General features: G+C 39.9%; 1 protein-coding gene across 2 annotated transcripts in view; it reads right to left on the bottom strand.

Annotated features, from left to right (window-relative positions):
• The window catches only part of SHB (SH2 domain containing adaptor protein B), a 348,241-nt gene that overhangs the window by 94,226 nt on the left and 232,556 nt on the right, over positions 1–21,459 (bottom strand). For both annotated transcript variants that reach the window (XM_021004560.2, XM_021004561.2), the window contains exon 4: positions 10,158–10,329. In XM_021004560.2, the coding sequence (XP_020860219.1) occupies positions 10,158–10,329 (172 nt within the window). The remainder of the gene's footprint in view (positions 1–10,157; positions 10,330–21,459) is intronic.

Here is a 21,459-nt window from a genome sequence, read left to right on the forward strand (position 1 = left end):
TAATGATCAAAGGTTAGTAGTAATGCTCTCTAAGAATTAATTCCCTAATTAGATACTTTATTTACACTAGAGAGTAACTGGGGTGCTGAGTAAAACAGTCTGACAGATTGGATATTTACATAGGAATGGATTCATTCAAAACAATACTAAAGATACTATTTAAAAAGTAAAGTGGAGTGTGATATCTCTGGATCTTGTTTTGTTTGTTTATTAAAAAGTGCACAGTTTCTGTGCTCGGTGCATAGAAACAAGAAAAACCTGCTACCCAGTCTGTGTGGTTGTGATAAGTGATTAACTCAACACCTGCTGAGAAATCATCTTTGCTGTCTTAATGTATAGCTAAATCTAAGCTGTTAAGTTGGCATCGAGGAAGCATATTTCTGTTACTGTAGATTTTAAAGACCAAATTTAAGGGGGAGGGGTACATTATAAAGTCTGGAAAAACCTGCACTCTGTTCATCCTATATGCATTTAGAGGGAAATGTCCCATTTGATGCTATTTGAATGACCAAAAAACTGAGTTCTGATGAAAAAAATGTCAAATGACCTGGGCAAATAAGCTGGCCAACTACTTCATTCACAAAATGGTGGCCTGTGCCAATCATTCCTTCAACGAACAAGCATTTATTGAATGCCTACTATGCATATGGCCCAATTCAACATACCATGGGGGATTCTTTGATGGACTCATTATTTATCAACAGTGTGGCAGGGATATCTAGTGCAATCTGAAACTGAAATAATAGAATATTTTGTTTCTACTTTCTTTTTTAGCCTCTCTTCATTTGATAATGGAAGGACAATTTTCATTAAAAAGAAAAGAGAATGAAGGGGAATGCCACATATTATATATGTAACCCTGCATTTGAGGGTCCACTGCTGTCCTCTGACATCACCCTCTAGGAAGTAATTTATACTTCAAATTGTACATGGTTAACTATGAGACACAGTAATTCAGACTGATTCTTAATCATGTTAACACTAAAATATCATTCAGAAAAAATGCCTCAGAATGATGAAGACTGGAATAAATCCAAGAATAACATTAACTTACATTTAAATTCCATTTAGGATTTTTCTGCTCCTTACTCTTTTCCAGCTGACTCCTGTCACTCTGGCAAACCAAATCCTCAGACTTCTCTCTTTCTTATGTTTGTGCCACAGCCTCCTGAACCCCATCTTTCCCCAACTATCTGAATTGTCACCATTTCTCAAGGTGTAGCCCGAGTACTACCTTCTCTGGGAAGCCCTCACCTGGCCCTTTCACGTATAGTGTTCTCTAAATACTCTGAACTTTTTGGCTTCGCTCATTTGGCTCCCGATGTTTACTGTCTTGTGAAGTTGGTTAGTTACTTTTTATTGTGTCTCTGACTTTATTATTAGATTGTGAGATCCCTGGAGACAGGCCCCAAATCTAATTTATCTTTGAATGCTCTCAAATATCTAGCATTAGGCCTTGTACATGATAAGTAATCAATAAATATTTATTAATTAATTGATAACAGAGTACAATGTCACAGACGAGATAACTGACATCAAGCAAGGAGATAAAAATCTTTGCTGGAAGTATTTGCCCATGTCACAGAAGACGCCCTCTATAAAGTCTAAACGAAAGAAGGATTTCATATTGATAATGAGTCTCTCCAACCACTCCTGCTCATAGATGGCATTGCACTCACAGCACGAAACTCCAGACCACCACCAAACCTCCTCAGTGAAACCCACACCAATGTCCCCTTCTGAGAATTACATTACAGTGGAAAAATGACTGGATTTGATTCAGAAGACCCAAGTCTGATGCCTATTACTAATGTGACCCTGGACAAGTCACTTCTTTCCAGGCCTTAGGGTGGCCTTGAGGCCACAGTTTCCCCACCCCTATGTTAGGGTTTCTCATCTATGAAATGGAGTTAGACTAAGATTCGTAGCCCTTTTTGGTATCACGGATCCCCCTTTGGCAGTCTGGTGAAGTCTATGGGCACCTTCTCAGAATGATATTTTTAGAGGCAGCTAGGTGGCACAGTGGATAGAGTTCTAGCCTTGGAGTCAGGAGGACCTGAGTTCAAATCTGGCCTGAGACACTTGACACTTATTAGCTGTGTGACCCTGGGCAAGTCACTTAATTCCGATTGCCTCAACAAAAAGGAAAAAAAACCAGAATGATGTTTTTAAATAAAAAAAAGAATTACAAAGGAAACCAATTATAATGAAATACAGTTATTAACTTTTTTTAAATGAGTTGATGGATGCCAGGCTAAGATCTCCTAGACTAGATAATCTGAGGCTTCTAAACTCTAAAATCCTGTAAACCTGTGGTCCACATTGGAGAAATAAAGTAGAAGAAAATGCATAATGTCCAAGTAATGGCAAGGAGCTGGAGAGTCAGCTCATCAAATCACACTACCAATGTATTTATCTTGAATAAGCTCTGTAGATGGATAATGAGCTAGGCCTCAAAAGTGAATAGAAGGAACCCATGGAGCTGATTGCATGTGGGAAATTACTTTAGTTTGATACCTTCTTTTCGAGTTATACAGATTTGGGTAGAGCAGTGATGTCAAATGGGTCACAAATTGACTTAGAAAATCACCAGTTAATGTTGTCTACATTGTATCGTAGGGCAGGTAGGTGGCGAAGTGGATAGAGTGCTGGGCCTGAAGTCAGGAAGACACCGTAAGTGATCTCAGTCATTTATTAGCTGTGAGACCCTGAGCAAGTCACTTAACTCCATTTGCCTCAGTTTCCTTATCTGTAAAATGAGCTGGAGAAGAAAATGGAAAACCACTCCAGTATTTTTGCCAAGTAAACCCCAAATGGGGTCAAAAAGAGTTGAACACAACTAAAGTAGATGAACAATCACAATATGCTGTATTGTATTTTTGTTTATTTTTCCCAACTTTGCAATCACATTTCAATCTGGGTCTGGAGTTTGACACCTCCAGTGTGGAGTACTGAAGGGTTAAGTGACTTGCCAGGGCTCACAGAGCCAGTATGGGTCAGCTCCTTACACCCATAAAAGCACAAGTCCAGATCCCTAACCTAGCTTCTGCAGGTTGCTTTCTTGGTCTCCCAACCCCCATTGCTAGTGCCTTCCCTTAGAGATTATCTCCCATTCACACTGTATATGTCTGGTCAGACATTTGTACATTGTTTCCCTTATTAGAATGTGAACTCCTTAAGGGCAGTGACCAGGTTTTTTGCCTTTCTTTGTATTCCCCGCCTTTTGCACACTGTCTGGCATACAGCGAAATAAATGTTTGTTGACTGACTATCCCTCTTAAATATCAATGTACTTACATATACACTAAAAAGCAATTGAAGGAAATAGCTATGTTAAGGAACACTGACCTACTCGGGAGAACCTATCATTTTATTTAATAAACGAAGTTTTGCAACATAAGGAAACAAGGCATTATAACAAGTTAAAAGGAACCCAGAGAAGTTGGGCAATTCCTAACAGTGAGCAAATGTGGGAAGTTGGCTTCTAAGGCTAAAGAGGAGGCAAACAGAAATGGATCTCTCCACTTCTGTGCAGTCCCTTCTTTTGTGGCAAAGCTTGGAAACAATTTCATGCACCCTGTACTCCGGCCTCCCTTACTCTCTTGCTCCTTGTTTCCATGATATGGAGCTGCATTTGCACTATTAGTAGCAGTCCTCAGAAGGTGGGGAACAATGCCAGAGCTATAAGATAAAGTGTAAACTTCACGGGAAGGAAGATCCTGCCTTAATCAGCTCTCCAGTAGTCTTCTCCTGCCTTGGGAATGCAGGCAGGTAGTTGGGATGGGGAAGAAAGCACAGTTGGTAGGCTTTGCAGGGAGACCCTTATCTTAAGGAGACAACTGAAATTACTGGGAAAATGCATGCAGAAAGGATCTGCCTTCCCTGTTGACTCTTAGCACTGGTTAGTAGGGGCAGCAGGCACAGGCCCTTTCAACAAGGGTGGTGGCCAGTGCAGAAGCTGCTGCTCCTGTTGCGGCTGCTGGAGGCTATCAGCTGTGTCTTTGCTGCTAAGAGTATAATAACAGACCACACTCAAGGACTGTATATGCCAGATCTGGGGGGAAAAGTGTGGCTTATATATTTGGATGAATGTATGAGTTAGTGGATAAGGGGCCTGAATCTCCAGATGGTCATGATAATAATGATAACTACACTGACTGGCAGTTTATGTTTAATATAGACTTTTCTCAAAATAACCCCATGAGGTAGGCACACCAAGTATTATTACCTCCATTTGACAAGAGATAAAAATGTGTTAGTAAAGAGAACTAACAAGTAACAGATAAGTGCCAATGAATGTGAGCTGGGGGTGCAGAACGCAGATTTGACTAAATAAGTAGAATTCTGCCATGGAACTAAATTACACAATTCTGGCATTTGTCTGCTCAAGAGAGTTCTTGTTATTTGCCAGTCTGTTTTTTGTGACATTATTCATTAATTTCACACTAGAGGTCATAACTTTTTGTTCAAGTTTTTAGAAATAAGAAATTTTTATTCCTAAACAAACACTTGTCAGAGTTCTGATGGTAGCATCTCTGTTCAGTAATACTTCTCTGAATAACAATTGCTCACATTTCTAGACTGCCTTAAATTCTGCTAAATATCTTTTCATCCAATCTGTGAGGTAAGTATTATCATCTCTATTTTACAGATGAAGAAACTGAGAGCAAGTCACTTGACTAGGATTGCATAGTGAGTGTCTGAGGTAGACAAATCTTCCCACTTCCAGGTCAGAGTGCTGTCTCCTAGGATATGGAAGTGAGTTACTAAACAATGTTATTGAAATCTGACCCCACCTCTCATTTGGTGAATGAGGTAGATACAACATTAACGAGGTACGTAGAATGAAATAATAACGTTAGGACAAACTACAAAACTTTCCCAATGGATCTGTCTTGAACCTCAAAGTGTCTATTAAGTGGCAGTGAATTAGTGGGGAATATTTCAAATATCTGAAAGGTTGTCTCATGGAAGAATTACACTCACTTTGCTTAGTGTTAGGGATGGAACTAGGACCTGATGGGTGGAAGCTATAGGGAAGTTGATTTCATCTGAATATTACTTCTGCCTCTCTGATTGGAGGGCAGAGCACAAAATTCTTCCCCAAATCTCCCTTTGAGGAGGTCCCAGAAGCCTCGCCAACTCTTCATTTCTTAACCAGCTGCACTGCTTGGTTTTAACTCTACCATCATCAGCCTCTCCATCTGCAAAACAGCTTATCATCAGGAAACTCATCATGATGGAGACTGCTTCAGCTGAGGTACTCAAACCACATCAGTATCCCCAAGCTGCCTCTGCCTCTCTGACTGGAAGGCTGGAGGGTAGAGTAAAAAACTCCTCCCAATGCCTCCCTTTGAAGAGGGCCCAGCACATAGCAGGTACTTAATGAATATATAGTTAATGTACTGTATTGCTATAATAGGAGGAAGAACTTTCTAACATTTACAACCGTCTGAAAAGGGGACAGATTGCCTGTTGTGTGTTCCTATCACTGGAGGAGTTGAAGTGCAAGCTATTTTCCAGAAATGCTATACAAAATATTTATACATTGGGCAGAGTTGGACTAGACAGTTTCTCTGCCAATTCTAAGATAATACAGTGTCCTTGGGGTGATAGCAGCTTAAGAACTAGTTTTTAAGATCATTTTGCTGTTCTGGATACAACCATTATGGGAAATCTTTTTTGCTTGATTTGGTATATTTGTTGCAAGGCTTTGACTTTTCTTTCTTCCCTCCTTTTTTTTCTTTCTCCTTCCTTTCTCCTTCCTTATTTCTTTTTCTTTTTGGGAAGAGAAACTGAGGCTAGAGATAGGGTTGTCAGAAAAAAAAGAAAGAAAAGAGCTCCATATTGAAGCATTTTAAGAAATACACAGAAGAGAAGGAAAGCCAAAAGGAAACCCAGACAAGCAGGATATCTTTGAAAGTTTATGTTAAATTTATTACATGCTTAAAAGGGAACTGTATGTAATAAAGATTTGTGGTTTCATGTTCAATCCTCTTTTTCTACTCTACTTTGCATATGGAAATACTCATTTTTTGGGTGTTTACATTTAGAATAAAAATAAATAAAATTTAAAAGAGAATGCAAAAAAAAATCATTTTGTTGAGAGAACCCGACCCTCTGATTCTCTTTTACTTCCCTTCATATGCCCATCACAACAAAAGGAATGTCATTCTTGCTGCATCAGCATTTGCATCTTCCGGCAACTTTGTTAGGATATGAATAGCAAAGAACAAATTTGGTAATGTTCTTAGAAGAATCCAATTAATGTGAGTCTTCTGGGACCACATTCTTTATTACTTTACTATAAACTCTAATTCTATTCTAGTGAATTTCTGTAGGGAATATTGCTGTGGCTGTGTACAAGGAAAGCTGCCATCTTCCAGGTCTCAGTGTGGGACCTAATGCATATTAGAAGGGCATCTTAGAAACTGGAAAAACACCTCCTTTCTTTGGTTCAACCAATAAGCATTTATTGAGCACTTACTACGTGTGGTGTGTTGGGAAGAGCCCAAAGGTATAGAAGCCATTGTCTCTGTCACCAAGGAGTTTAAAATTAGATGGGTGAGAGAAGGCACAAACTCAGGGAAAACAAACAAACCAACCTGCTCCATTAAGATAGTACTGGATGAATATATAACTGAGGATGGAAAAAAACCCCAACCATTTTAGGAGTTCTCTGGTGGGAGAGGTTACTGGGATGTTCAGAGAAGACTTCCCAGAAGCGGTAATTAATAAGTCCTCGTGCAAAGGCTACAAATGAGAAAGGAGAGGGATCCTTCCATAGTTCAGGGATCTAATATTTCACTGGCACTAGCACTCTCTCTACTGATTGAGAATTCTCTATGACTTAGTAAATGGCCTTTATGTGTTGCTGTGACCAAAAAAAACCCCAATCATCTTTTGCCCAAGCTTTTGGTAACCGAACTCTCCAAACCTGGCTAGGCTGGTTCAAGAATTATGGTGCATTGTCTGGTCTGTCCAGGGTGTCAGAACTTGACAAAGTTTGCCCTTGAGTGGTACAGCTTTTCAAAACACGGGTCACCTCCATTTCACAATGAATACTGGAATGGGACGACAGTGAAGGGATTGGTTAATTAATAAGCGTGTCAGCCCTTCCAGGCTTCTGCCACAATCTGTACTTGCACTCCGGTGTTGGACCCTCAGATGCCTGATGTCTCAGATTCCAGGGCTGACCTATAGCTGTTAAGCCCCCAGTAGTGTACTTCTCCCAATAATCAGCTGGTAGACAAAAAGCTAAAAAACATTCCCCCTCATAAATCTGGAACCTCTCACTTAATATACACAGCATTTGTGAGAAAATGGGCATAAACTCAGAATAAGAAATGTATATGGCCAATTCAACTCAAAATTCTGGTACTAAAGGGTGGGGCTCACAAATTTCACTAGACTGCTAAAGGAGTCAGCTAGGTGGTGCAATAGATAAGAGTATGGGCCTAGAGTCAGGAAGACTCATCTTCCTGAGAGCAAATCTGGACTCAGAGGCTGTGTGACCTTGGGTAAGTCACTTTACCCTGTTTGCCTCAGTTTTCTCATCTATAAAATGAACTGCAGAAGGAAATAGCAAACCACTCTAGTTCCTTCACCAAGAAAAGCCCCAAAGGGGTCATGAAGAGTCAGATACAACTGAAAAACAACTTAACAACAGCCGAAGGGAGCCATAACCCAAAAAAAGGTTAAGACCGCCTGTTCTAATGGGTGAAGCTGGCATTTAGTACTGGTTTCAGGCAAAGGCCTAGCTAGGGAGGGGGAGTGATGGTGGTGTATATGCAGCACAAGAAGAGTAAGTAGTCATAAGGCTGGGTTGGGGACACTGCCAGAGCTTCTGGAGCTCTCTCTGCACTCAAAAAAGGGTCAACCATGAAGTGATGTGTTATGTGCGTACAGCTCGGCCACTTCCTGGTCCTCAGGAATCAATGCAAGTGCTCCTATGTGCCCCGGGCAACAACGGTCCCCCAGGTATATACAGACTGAGAACAGCAACAGTCACAGGCTCGGGGTTCCACTGGTCAGTTTTGTCCTGGGATGTCCTGAGGGGAGCTTCCATACTGGAGCTGGAAGCACCCCCGGGGTGGGACGACTTGGGGCTAGGAGCAGAAGGAGCAGGGAAGGGTGAGGCTTGTGTGACCAGGATGGGAGGTGGTGTTCCCACAGTGTTTATCGACTGATGAAAGCTCTGGTGGTATGTTATTCTTTCTTTCTGTGAACATATGGAAAACTTGCTAAGAACAAAACAAAATAAAACTACTGGTTTTCAGTTGCCTGGCACTTTCTGAAGTATGGAGATTTACCTTGCTTTAAGAAAATTCTATTCATGAAAATCCAGATTTATAGAATTAATACATGGAGGAGGGTGATATCTCATAAAAAGGATTTAGGCAAATGAAATACACTGGTGAATTTAACTAATTGTTTTTAAATGGTTAATTATAAGAGCACATGTGTATGAGAGAGAAGGACATATGTATGGGGGGGATTAATTGGGGGTAGTTATTGGGGCAGCCAGGTAATGCAGTGAACAGAGTGCTGGGCCTGGAATCAGGAAGACCTGAGTTCAAATTTGGTCTCACATGTTTGCTAGCTATATGACCCTGAGCAAGTCACTTAAACTCTGTTTGCTTCAGTTTTCTCATTTGTAAAATGGGGGTGATAATAACAGCCACTACATCCCTGCGTTGTTATGAGGATCTAATGAGATAATATTTGTAATGAGCTTAGCATAGTGCCTGGCATGTAGTAAGCATTATAAAAATGTTAGCTATTATTATTGTTGTTGATGTTATTATTATAACTTGCACTAGTATAAGGAAGGTTTTATTTGGGGAGACAGACTTGTGATTTCATTGTTTAGAGGAAAACTCCCAATTAGGATATTCACTCTACAATGAAGATCAGCACCTGGTCTGAAACTTGGAACCTAGGCCCCATCCCCCATCCCATGCTGCCGTAGATGGTTCAAATCCTGTCTCCTCTACTAACTAGCTGTGTGACCCTGGGTGAGTCATTTCGTCTCTTTATCTCAGTTTCCTCACCTGTAGAGTGTACTTGATATCCACCAGGGTCCTTTCCAGCTCTAATGTATGACCCTATAAGCTGCTTTCACTGGCAATGATTGGAAGGAATGACTTTGTCCCATGAAATAAAATCTGTGTATTTATTCTTTTACAAAAGGACAGGCAGTAATGAGAATAGTTTGCTGGTTCATCCTTTCTTCTTATTCCTCATCTGTAATAAAGAGGATTACACAAATGCACTATATTTAAGAGGTTTTCTAAGAGAGGAAGGCTTTTGTTTTGGTGGGTCAGACTGATGATTTCATTTACACAGAGGACTCCCAACGAATGAACTCCCTCCCCCAGTGGAGAACAGCACCCGTTCTATAATTTATGGATGGTCTTCGAGAGTTGGCTAGGGCACTGAGAGGTTAGGCAACATACCCATGTGACCTAACTCAGGTCCTCCTGACTCGCAGTGGTCACTTCTTTAAATCCAGTATGTCCTGACACCTCTCACAAAGGGGGTTGAATAAAACATGTTCCCTTTGTTGAGGGCTAGGTGAAGGGGATGATGATCAAGTAGGTATATGTCCAGTAAATGATGACATCTCAAATTAGACCCCTGAATAATTACCTAAATTCCTACCTTAAAGTAAAAATGAGGCAGCTAGGTGGAGCCATAGTGCATAGAGTGCTGGGCCTGAAGTCAGGAAGATTCATCTTCCCGAGTTCAAATCTGGACTCAGACACTTACTAGCTGTGTGACCCTGGGTAAGTCACTTCACCTTGTTTGTCTCAGTTTCCTCATCTGTAAAATGAGCTGGAGAAGGAAATGGCAGACCACTTCAGTATCTTTGCCAAGAAAACCCCAAATGGGGTCATGAAGAGTCGTGTCTATGACTGAAACGATTGAACAAAACAACAAACGTAAAAATGGGCTGTCTCAGTTGGTAGCGGATTCCTTTTCACTGGAGGTCTTCAAGCAAAGGCAGTCTAGTGTGCTACTGTATGGACATGATGACTACTGAGGACCTGCGGATCTAAGAGTCACATTGCAACCCCTGAAGTAGTACAAGTGAGCAGTCAAGTTAACAAGGTTATCAGAACTCCAGGATAACATTCATTCCTCTTTGAACTTACATTTGCTTTTCCAGTGGGACGGTAGGATCGACTCTTTCTCCCAATATCCCACAGAACTCGGGGCTTCCATGTTTGATGGGCTTGAAGCCTCCTCCTGGGGCTCGGAGCTGTCGACGCCTGTCTCTGGAAGGCGAGGGGGAAGACTGCCTTTTCTCATTCCCATTAAACTGAGCTGTAAGAGATAAAGACAAAAGAGTTATCAGAGAACATAAGAATCAGTGATAACATTTTTTGAAAAGTCTAACTATCTGAAGACGGGTCCAATTTGTTACAAGGCTTCCTTCACATGATAAGGATATTATTTACCCCTTCCAAACTGATATTTAATGCTTTAAGTGAAGAAAAATTTTCTCAGCAAGGTGTCCCACTGGGGTAATTTTTCCAGCAGTGAAAACTGCAAGGCTAAAAATTATATTTGGCTTTATAGAACTTGATAATCCAGATGCCCTGAAATCATGAATGAGGCAACTGTTGATGTTGCTTGTTTAAAATATTTAATGTGAATGTAACCGGGATGAGATGATTCAGTTACTATTTCTTCCATACTGACAAACTGGTGGGTGTTCAGATTGGGTGGGAGCATTTTGTCCTTTTTCACTCAGTTATAAAAAGATGAAATGTACTTTTTGCAGATAGGCATGGATAGAACTTACACTTGAGATTCCAGAGTACTCATCTGAAGTCTGATATAAAAAACTTAATAATCCATGTGCTGGTAATCATAAGTATGGAATGAGTCACATACTGAGATCTTCTGCTTGGCTCAGGATACAAGAATATATAGTATTAAAGCCATACCAACGAGCCATCCATGTCCCATCAGAATCGTTATGAATTTAGGAAAGAATGATACGAGGCTCTTCAGTAACATGACATCCAGACCACTGTTGACTGGTCGTGGTCGGACATCACTGAAAAAGACTAGACAGATGTGGATTTTGATTTTTAAGTAAGATTATGGTTTGGGCATGTAAAAGTGAGAGCAATTCACTTCTAGCCAGCTGTGCAAAGATTACTTTTGTTCAGTGGAATAAAATCCGTTACCTTCATCCCTCACTGGGGTAAGGCTAACAGACATTTCACCCCTCTATTCTGAGACCTATGTTGTCCTACCTTGAAATTAGTACTGATTCAAAAGTAAAGAATACTATGGGGAACTGTTAACATATTCCCCCTGGAAAGAAACATCCTAAGAAAGCACACCAGGGCATGTCAGAACTCACATTACTATGACTTTAATGAGACATGGTGAGCTTGCAGATTTCTAAATACATACAACAGGCACATCTTGGGATTGAAGATGACCAAATAAGGTGGTGAGAAATTGGAACCACATGAAAGCCTCTTCAGTGGTGGGATGAAGAGATGACACCAGGGGCCTCTGAAGTGTTACCACTGTCTGCTGAGGGCAGATGCTTGCCAGCGTCGTAGCCCTAACCTTAAGGGTACAAATAGTCAGGGTGATATGCCCCCACTATTACCCTGGCAGAATTAGCTTGGTGAATTTGAGAACTCTGGCTTTTGTAAACCTCCCTGCCTTCAACTGTAACTGTAAAACACTTCAGTAAACACTCCAGCGACTGTGCTTAGATAAGAAAAAAAAAGCAACAAAATAATATATAACTAGCATTTTCTGTAGTGCTCTAGGATTGGCAAAGTGCTTCACAAATGCTGTCACATTTCTATGTTGCACCAACACGGGATTATTATCCTCATTTTACAAGTGAGGAAAGTGAGGCTCAGAAAGGGTAAGTGATTTGCCTGTGGTAACAGAGCTGGTGTCAAAGGCTTCCCTATACACCAACTCTAACTAATTTACATGTCATGCAATTATACTCCATGGCCAGTGATTAAAAGATATGAGTCAGAGTTCACAGGCTCTCATATTTATATCTATCTATCTATCTGTCTGTCTGTCTGTCTGTCTGTCTGTCTATCTATATCTATATCTATATATCTATATCTATATCTATCTATACATGCATGCTTTTTGGTGAGGCATTCGGGGTTAAGTGACTTGCCCAGGGTCACACAGCTATTACGTGTCAAGTGTCTGAGGCCAAATTTGAACTCAGGTCCTCCTGACTCCAAGGCCAGAGCTCTATGTACTGTGCCACCTAGCTGCCCCTCAGGATCATGTATTTAGGCTGCAAGGGACCTTAAAGTTCTTCTAGTCTGTCTGATCCTTTCATTTTACAGATGAGGAAATGGAGGCCCAGGGAAATGCAATGATTTGACTCAGGTCGAGCAAGTAATGGGTGCCTGAGGTGGAACTCACCCGGGTCCTCTCCAATCCAGCACTCTTTCCATGCTGTTATTGTGTGAGTGAAGATTGCAATGTTTTCCATCCCTTAAGTATTGTAATCAAAATCCAAACTTCTGTTTGGAACCAAAATATCTTTACCGCTCATTTTCCCTTTTGGTTAATATTTGTGTGTCAACTATATTTCTTCCTCAAAATATAGTTTAAAGAAATGAAAGAAAACATTTCCTTTCATAATTTCAGCCACACTACACAAATACTTCCTTCAAAAATACAACATCCTTAACAAGGTGAGATTCTGTGAATGGACCAGAGCTAAAGGGCAGTTGCACAGGCTTACAGTACAACTTGCAATCAACTATTATTTTCAATAAGAATAAAATTGGGGTAGGGGAAGCAGCCACTTTAATATGGAAATCTCCTGTCTGTTGGGGATAGATGAATGCTCAATACTAGCTTTGTGCCTGGAGCCCCTGAACAATATACTTAATTAGATACTGAAAACCATTTAACTTAACCCAGCAAAAATTAGCCTTCTAACACATTTTCCTGGATGTAACCATCACAGTAATATCGTGATGGTAATGTTGTATTTAAAAGTCAGCACCCACATGAAATCCTTTGACAAAGAAGCGTGGAGTTTAAATTTAAAGGCTCCTGCAGATTAATGCCTCAGCCAGGATGACATAAACATCTGGCTTGGGGATCCTGGTTAATTAAAAAAAGAAAAAGAAAAAGAAAAAGAATTTTGAGTGACTCTAGAATGAGAAAAGTGTGTGACAAATAACCCTAGCTGCTGAAATGAGGCATTCAGTCAGCCAATAGTAGTTGGTGAAACAGACTGGGGTTCCATGGAGGATTATACTCCAATGACTGGGTGAAGCAGAGAGAGGGAAAAAGGCAAATTTTTTTCCTTCTAGGAAGAGCTGAGCAGCCCCAAGGAGGAGACTCAGAATAGTACAATGGAGAAAGCAATTAGTTCTATGGGCTTGGAAACCTGGCTATTTGGCTAAGTCCCTTACTGGTCCCTGGCCTTCCTCATCTGAAAACGAGTAGGTGAAGAAGTTCAATGTTTAAACCCCATCCCCCCACGATTAGGGGACAAATAATACATTTTTGGTTATAGTACAAACATACACTTTTGAAGTCACAAATTTTAAAGACTCTGTAGTGGCTCCTAACATGCCGCATAATGTAAAGTTAATTTTTGTTACTAAGGTGCCTGATGAACAAAGGAGACAGAACATACATACAGGGATGGATACTATTCTATTGCTCTTTTTAAAAAGTGATCATTCATTTTATTTCTTCCTCTTACACACATAGCATATTGTTTTCTTTTCTTTTTTTAACTATTAGGGAAAACATATCTCTGGAAACATACTCTAAATGACCATAATCTAGGGGCAACTAGGTGAAGCAGGGGATAGAGCACTGGCCCTGGAGTCAGGAGCACCTGAGTCCAAATATGACCTCAGACACTTACTAGCTGAGTGACCCTGGGCAAATCACTTCACCCTGATTGCCCCTTTAAAAAAATGACTATAATCTCTGAGGGCATTTCTTTTCTTTTAAAAATTATTACTGATATCTTTTATTTTAAAATCATCTACAACTCCCCAAAGACAGCTATGCTTATTGACTGATTCAGTTTCCTCACCTGTAAAATGGGGATATTTATTGTACCTGCCTCCTAGGGTTCTTATGAGATCAGATAACATATGTAAAATGCTTTGCAAACCTTCAACCACCATAAAGTGCTAGAAATTATTATCATTGTTGTTGTTAACATATATCCACCCTTCAGAAAGCTCTATAATAAATAAAAAAGAGAAAAAAACCAGTTCAGCAAAATTAGCCAATACTGAAGAAGTCTGACATTTATACACAGTGTTCCACACCATAACTCCCCCCCACCTTTGTATATAAATTTTCTCTCTGCTACATTATGGTAATAGGTTTAATTTGAAAATTTAAGTCTACAAGATAATCTAAACTCCTGACTTTAGATAGGAGTCACTCTCCCCCAACCTACCTTTTAGCCTCAGGGCATCAAAATTAACTGATTTGAGTTTCTCTTCTTTGCCCTTCCTCTGGTCAAATGATGGGAGACATCAGTATTAGAAGCAATCAATAAACATTTATTAAGCCCTTACTATATGTAAGGTGCTGTGCTAATCATGAGGCATGCAAAGAAAGGAAAGAAGAGGATAAATCTGACCCCACTCTGCTGTCCAGTCTATATACAAAGAGAAGGCAGTGCCTTCTCTTCTCTCTTCTTTGCGGTCAAGCTTGGTTATTGTAATTTTGCAGGATTCTGTTTTGATTGTTTAGATGCTGTTATTTCTGCTTCTGTTGTTGGAATCCTCATGTATTTGTCTGTCCTGGTTGTTTACTTCCTTTTGGATCAGTTCATGTACTTCTTCCCTTGGGTCTCTATACTCATCTTATTAGCTTTTTTCTAAACTGGGCAGTAACATTCTTTCCATTCATGGACCCAAAGTATTCTCCAGTATGTGGGTATTGTTCACATTTCCACAAAAGGGTACTATATTCGAATTAATCTCACCTTTTGGGAAGGGGGCCTAAATTTTCTCATCTATAAAATTAGGGATCTGAACTAGCTGACCTTTAAGGTACCCTCTAATTTTAAATCTCTAATGCCATAATTTACTTCCTTTGGGTCTCAATTTCCTCATTAATAAAATGAGAAGAAATGACTGCTAAGGTTTCCTTCAGTTCCAAAATTGTGGGATTTGCTAATCCTCCAAAGACCTCTTGGAACACTGACTGAAAAACAGAAATAAGATAATCCCTTCAAATGAGGATATCTGGTCACCCTCCCTGGGGATGTTTCTACATCTTATTTGTTAAGAAGTCAGAAGTCTGGTGAAGGTTAAGTCTCAAGCAGAGACTAGGCCCTAGAGACAGTATAACATGGTTTCTGGTTTACTTGAAAAATCTGTAACAGGCAAAACTGCTAAATCATACAGTAAAGAACCCGGCAATCTCAGAAAAGTCAACTGGTGTCCTCATAGTAGGGGTGGTTGGTGGTGCACTAGACAGAGCATGGGGCCTGGAGTCAGGAAGACCTGAGTTCAAATGTGATCTCAAATACAAGCTGCACGACCCTGGGCAAGTCGCTTAACTTCTGCTTGCCTCAGTTTCCTCAACTGAAAAATGGCAAAAATAATAGCATCTACCTTCCAGGTAAATGAGATCATATTTGTTAAGTGATTATTAGCACAGTGCCCAGCACAGAGTAGGTGCTATGTAAATACTTATTTCCTTCCCATCCCCAGGCACTGAGCTAACAAATTCTGGAGGCAAGGGCTCAAACCTTGGTTTCATTTGACTCCAGATCCAATCTCTTTTCCACTATGCCATATTAAGAACTGAAACATTCTTCATGTAGAATAAAATAGAATTCTATATTCTACTTAATGTGGAATTTTGTCTATAGGATGCTCCAGGTAAAGTTGGAAGGAAAGTTAGAAGCCCTGTTGTCTGATTTACAGATGAGAAACCTGAGTTAAGTAATTTGCCCAAAGTCACCCAGTTAAGAAGAGTAAGCAACAGGGGTGGGATTTGATCCCACGTCCCCTTGCTCCAAAGCCAGTGTTTTTCTCATTTTGATAAACTAGGAGAGAAGAAGTGAGGAGCACAAAGGTGGAGAGATAAGAGACAGAAGGTTGTACACTTATCCCTTCCACACAGCGACTTTTCCCATCTGGGTTTCACTACATCTTAGGTCAGGGCATAAGAAATTAAATGGAAAATTTGGGGAAGTTTTGTGGGAGCCGTAGAGGACACATGACAGCCAGCAGACGACAGAAAAAGTTTAGCTCAGAAATGCACAAAATACATGTATAGTATTGTATAATATCAACCCAAATTTTACAATAAGGTACTGTAAACACCCTATAAAGGAAAAAATTCAGACTTTTTCTCTGGTATGAAGGGAGGGCCAAAAAATTTTAAGCTTTAAGCAGATTTTCCAGATTGGCGGGGGGGGGGGCGGCACTGCATCCCTAACTCCCTCAATGTAGAAGGGATAACTATATACAGGGACTAACTAGCAAGCTGACCAATCTGATTGGATTGCAAAGCACATACCCGACCTGTAAAGTATGGCTGCCAGACTGCAAAGGATTTTAAAAGTGAAAAAGAGTTTTCAGTTTCTCCTATAGGAAAAAGGGAATCACTGCTGTTTCTTGAGCAGGAGAGTGATATGGTCAGACCTGTGCTTTAGGAATATTAGTTTTGAAGTTATGTATTAACAACATTCATTCAAAGCAAATTTGCTCTGGGCAACTTTGTGTGAAATATGCACTTGTATGTACCTCCCATCCATGTAGGCAGCACCAAGAGAGGTAAAATGTAGGACTCTATGGAAGCTTAAGACATAGTCTCCAGTCCTGGAGGGGCTGGTTTTTAAGTAACAAAGGTTGTGGTATATGTAAATGAGATAAATAAAGGCCCTAAAGCAGATGGTGCTGGCGAGCAGGAAGAGATGAGGAGGCATAGACTGGACAGCAGAGTGGGGTCAGATTTCTCCTCTTCTTTCCTTTCTTTGCATGCCTCATGATTAGCACAGCACCTTACATATAGTAAGGGCTTAATAAATGTTTGTTGATTGCTTCTAATACTGATGTCTCCCATCATTTGACCAGAGGAAGGGCAAAAAAGAGAAACTCAAACCAGTTAATTTTGATGCCCTGAGACTAAAAGGTAGGTTGGGGGAGAGTGACTCCTATCTAAAGTCAGGAGTTTAGATTATCTTGTAGACTTAAATTTTCAAATTAAACCTATTACCATAATGTAGCAGAGAGAAAATTTATATACAATGCTTTGTAATCTTTAAAGGCTATATACTTGTTAGTTATTATTATTTTTATTAGTATAGAAAACTGGGGTATAACTGTACCCAGACACCAGAGTTCATTAATGGAGGAAACTAGACGCCTGCTGTTTTTCTTCTTTATAGTAAAATATCAGTTTTCAAAGCAGTTAAATTGGATAAAATCTAATAATGTCACAGACAATACTTTGATTCCCCACTGAATTAATTTATACAATCATTTGCAACCATAATCGTATACCCATATATGTTAGAGAGAACAGGTGGAATTGAATGGCAAGCTTAATTAGGCAAATCATTTTCCTTAAAATAAAAATATTCAAACTCCAATACAGTAATTCAGTGGTGAAAAAAGAAATCACAGAAGCTCTAAACACATAACAGTTTTCTTTCCTTCTAATTAAATTTCCCTTTAGTCTGCAGTTTAAAATGGCAATATTTTTAATTTAGTGATTTTTCTGCGAAGATAAAGATACAAAAGAATTGTATTTAGGGAAAAACACACCACCCTCACAAGCCATTAAAACAGTGGAAATGAATTAATTTAACAGGTAGGTGATTAAAAATTTAATCTGAATCCAACAAGATGTAAGTTAAACCCAAATCATGGCGGCACACTAGGAAAACAATGCGTTTCTTGGCTCAGAAAACCCTGACCAGCAAATATGAGCTACAATTCTGTGGAGAACATTATTGATTCCAGGTGTTGGGCATTTTATCTGCTGGGTTGCCTTTTCTCCTCTGACACTGCAACCATCCTAGTTCAGGCCCTTATCACCTCATCACCCAAAGGACCTTGGGAATTTTCCATCTGACTTGCAGCTCAAACCTTCTGCATATGTCGTCTTCCTCACTGGAAGATGTGCTCCTTGAGGACAAGGACCTATTACCATTCTTGGTGCTCAGCACAGCGCTTTGTATTTAGTAAGTGCTTAATAAATGCTGGCTTCATCCATTCATTCATGCATGCACAACTAGACTACTGCAAAAGCCTTTGGGATGACCTTCCTGCCTCAAGCTTCTTCCTAGTCCAGTTCATCCTCCAATTAGCCATCAAAGTGATATGGCCACATCACATCCCTATTCGATACACAGCAGTGGCTCTCTTTCACCTCCAGGATAAATTATAAAATCCTCTGTTGGGAGTTCAAAACCCTTCATACCCTGGTCTCTTCCCACCTTTCCAGTTTTCTTACATCTTACTCCCTTCCATGTACCCTATGATCCAGTGACTAGGGCCTCCTTGCTGTTCCTTGAATAAGACATTCTATTTCCTGGTTGGGCCTTTCCATGGGGTAATTCCCTATTCTTGGAATTTTCTCCCTCCTCATTCCTTTCTGAAGTTCTAGTCAATCTTCTCAATATTGCTAATGCCTTCCCTCTGACATTCTATCTCCAGCTCAAGTTGGGAGGCCTATCTATTCCAAAATATGGCATTTCTCTCTTTTACTCCGATTGTTTACAAAGATGGTACAAGGTGGGCTCCTGCCATGCAACGCCTTCTCTTAATCCAGAGCAGTGAGGGTCGTCTGGAGGATGACTGACAAAGCTATAGAACAGCTTGTTATTAATTTTGTTTATATAATTCATCTGGCCACTAAAAAGTTCATTGTCTAAGAGCAAGAGAGTTCTCTTGGGGACCAGAAACAAATTGAGATGTCAATAATATTCATATTTTGGAGTGATTTTCCACATTCTTGTTTCTATACTCCTGAACTGACTGTAAATCCATCCAGTGCCTGGCCAAGAAGTTAGGGAAATGGAAGGAGGAATAGTCTAAGATATCAGTTCTCTACTTTTGTTCTCAGGACCCCTTTATACTCTTAAAAACCAAGGACCCCCAAAAGCCTGTATTTATATGGGTGGTATCTTCAATATTTACTATATTATAACAAACTGATTACATGTTAACATAAACAACATATTTTTATGAGAAACATTTTCTGAAACAAAAAAATTAGAAAGAAGTGTGGCATTGTTTGATATATTTTTGCAAAACTCTTTCATGTTTGGCTTAACAGAAGACAGCTGGATTCTCATCTGCATCTGAATTCAATTTGTTGTGTGAGGTTGTTTTGGCTGAAGTGTATGAAGAAAATCTGGCCTCACACAGATTAATGACAAGAGCTAACACTTATATAGTGATTATGACATGCCAGACACTGCGCTAAGTGCTGTACAATTATTATTTCATTTGATCCTCACAACAATCTTGGGAGGGAGGGGCTATTATTATCCCCATTTAACAGATGAGGAAACGGAATCAAATAGAGGTGAAATGACTTGTCCAAGGTCACACAGCTAGGCGCATCTGGGGATAGATTTGAACTCATGTCTTCCTGACTCTAGGCCTGGTGCTCTATTTACTGTACCACTTACCTGCCCCTGGCTGGGAAAGGGAGCAGTAGTTTCAGAGGCAAATAATGCCTCAGTATTATAAAAATAGTTTTGATTTCATGGATCCCTTAAAAGGGTCTTGGGGATATCTAGGGGTCTTTGGACCACACTTTGAGAACTTCTGGTCTAAGAGCTTATAGGATGAGTCAACAGCGGCCTTTGGGAGAGGCAGCACATGCGCACAATGCTGAGAAAGCCACGTGGCTGGTGACAAGGGAGATAGGCACACTGTGGCCAAATTATGTATTACATGCCACAGCTGCTTAATAAGGTGCTTCACTGACAAGTTACGTACCAGATAAGCAGGGAAATCAGTCAGAGAAGGGGAGCAGCTATTGCTACAATAGCACTAGGGAAATCCACCAAGTAGGCACGTAGCTCAGACTGATTGTCGTTTATTTTGTGAGAAGTCAAAGAGCATGCTGGGACTGAAGGACCCTTTTTGTTCTGGTTCTGAATGTCCTGACACAATTTTACTAACACTTCCATAGAAGGAACGTTGACTTTGTTCCTGCCATATTTCTATTTTCTTTACAGATCAAGTTTATTCTTTGCATAAACAAATTTGCCATTTTTGCCTTGCTGTTTTTAAAGGATATCTATATTGAAATGCAATTATAAAATTAATAATTAAAGAAAGTTCATGGACCCCTAAGTTAAAGAATCCTTGTGCCAAGTGCTTCTTTATTTTACAAAATTCTTATATTATACCAAAGATTTCATAGATATTCTGTAACACTTGAACTTAGCTTGGGCATTAATACATATTAGTACAAAATAACCAAAAGAGTGGGACAGCAGCAACGACACTTTGGAAGGTCTCAGACTAGAGATGGTAACTAGGCTGGACAATCAGTCAGAAAGAGATTACAGGGGACCCTCTGTTGGCACTAGGTGCAACTGGCACTAACTGGAAACTCTATTGCCCACATGCAGTCCTCGGGCACAGTTCCAGGATGGAGAAGAGCACTTGTGGTCAGTCACAAGGGATTGTTACAGGGCTAAGAGGAGAACTAGTGATTACAGCTGCAGGGGACCAGGGATCCTTCCTGGTAAAAGACCATAGCACAGACCAGGAAAGCAGTGATCACATCTCTCCCCCAATCACACCACCCTGGAAGCACTGAAAACTTGCAAACCCTCAGAACTAGCTCTGAAAACAGTAGCACAAAAAGGTCTGAGGCTTTGGACAATTCCTCCCCATCCTTTAGGTGAGGAGAGCTCAATTTATCATAAAGTTCAAAGTCAAGAAGCAGGTTGAGAAAAGGAGAAAACAACAACAACAACAACAAACAAAGAATTTGACTATAAAAAGCTATAGTAGTCACAGAGAAGACAGGACAAATTCAGAAGAAGACAACAATGTGAAAATATCTATAAGCAAAGACTCAAAGAAAAATGCTAATTGAACCAAAGCCCAACAAGAATTCCTATAAAAGTTAAAGAAAGAAATAAGAGTGGTAGAGGAAAAACTGGGAAGAGAAATGAGAGTGAAACAAGAAAATTATGAAAAAAGAATTCACAGCTTGGTAAAAGAGGCATGAAAAATACTGAAGAACACCTTAAAAACCAGAATTGGCCAAATGGAAAAGAAGATACAAAAATTCACTCAAGGAAAGAACTCCTTAAAAAACAGAACTGAACAAATGAAAAAAGGAATACAAAATCTCACTGAAAAAAATTAAAATTAGAATTAAATTAAAATTAGAAACTCCTTAAAAATTAGAATTGGCCAAGTAGAAGCTAATGACTCCACGAGACACCAAGAATAAATCAAACAA

Source organism: Phascolarctos cinereus, unplaced genomic scaffold (assembly GCF_003287225.1).
Source record: "Phascolarctos cinereus isolate Bilbo 61053 unplaced genomic scaffold, phaCin_HiC Scaffold_4;HRSCAF=312, whole genome shotgun sequence".
Taxonomy (NCBI): Eukaryota; Metazoa; Chordata; class Mammalia; order Diprotodontia; family Phascolarctidae; genus Phascolarctos; species Phascolarctos cinereus.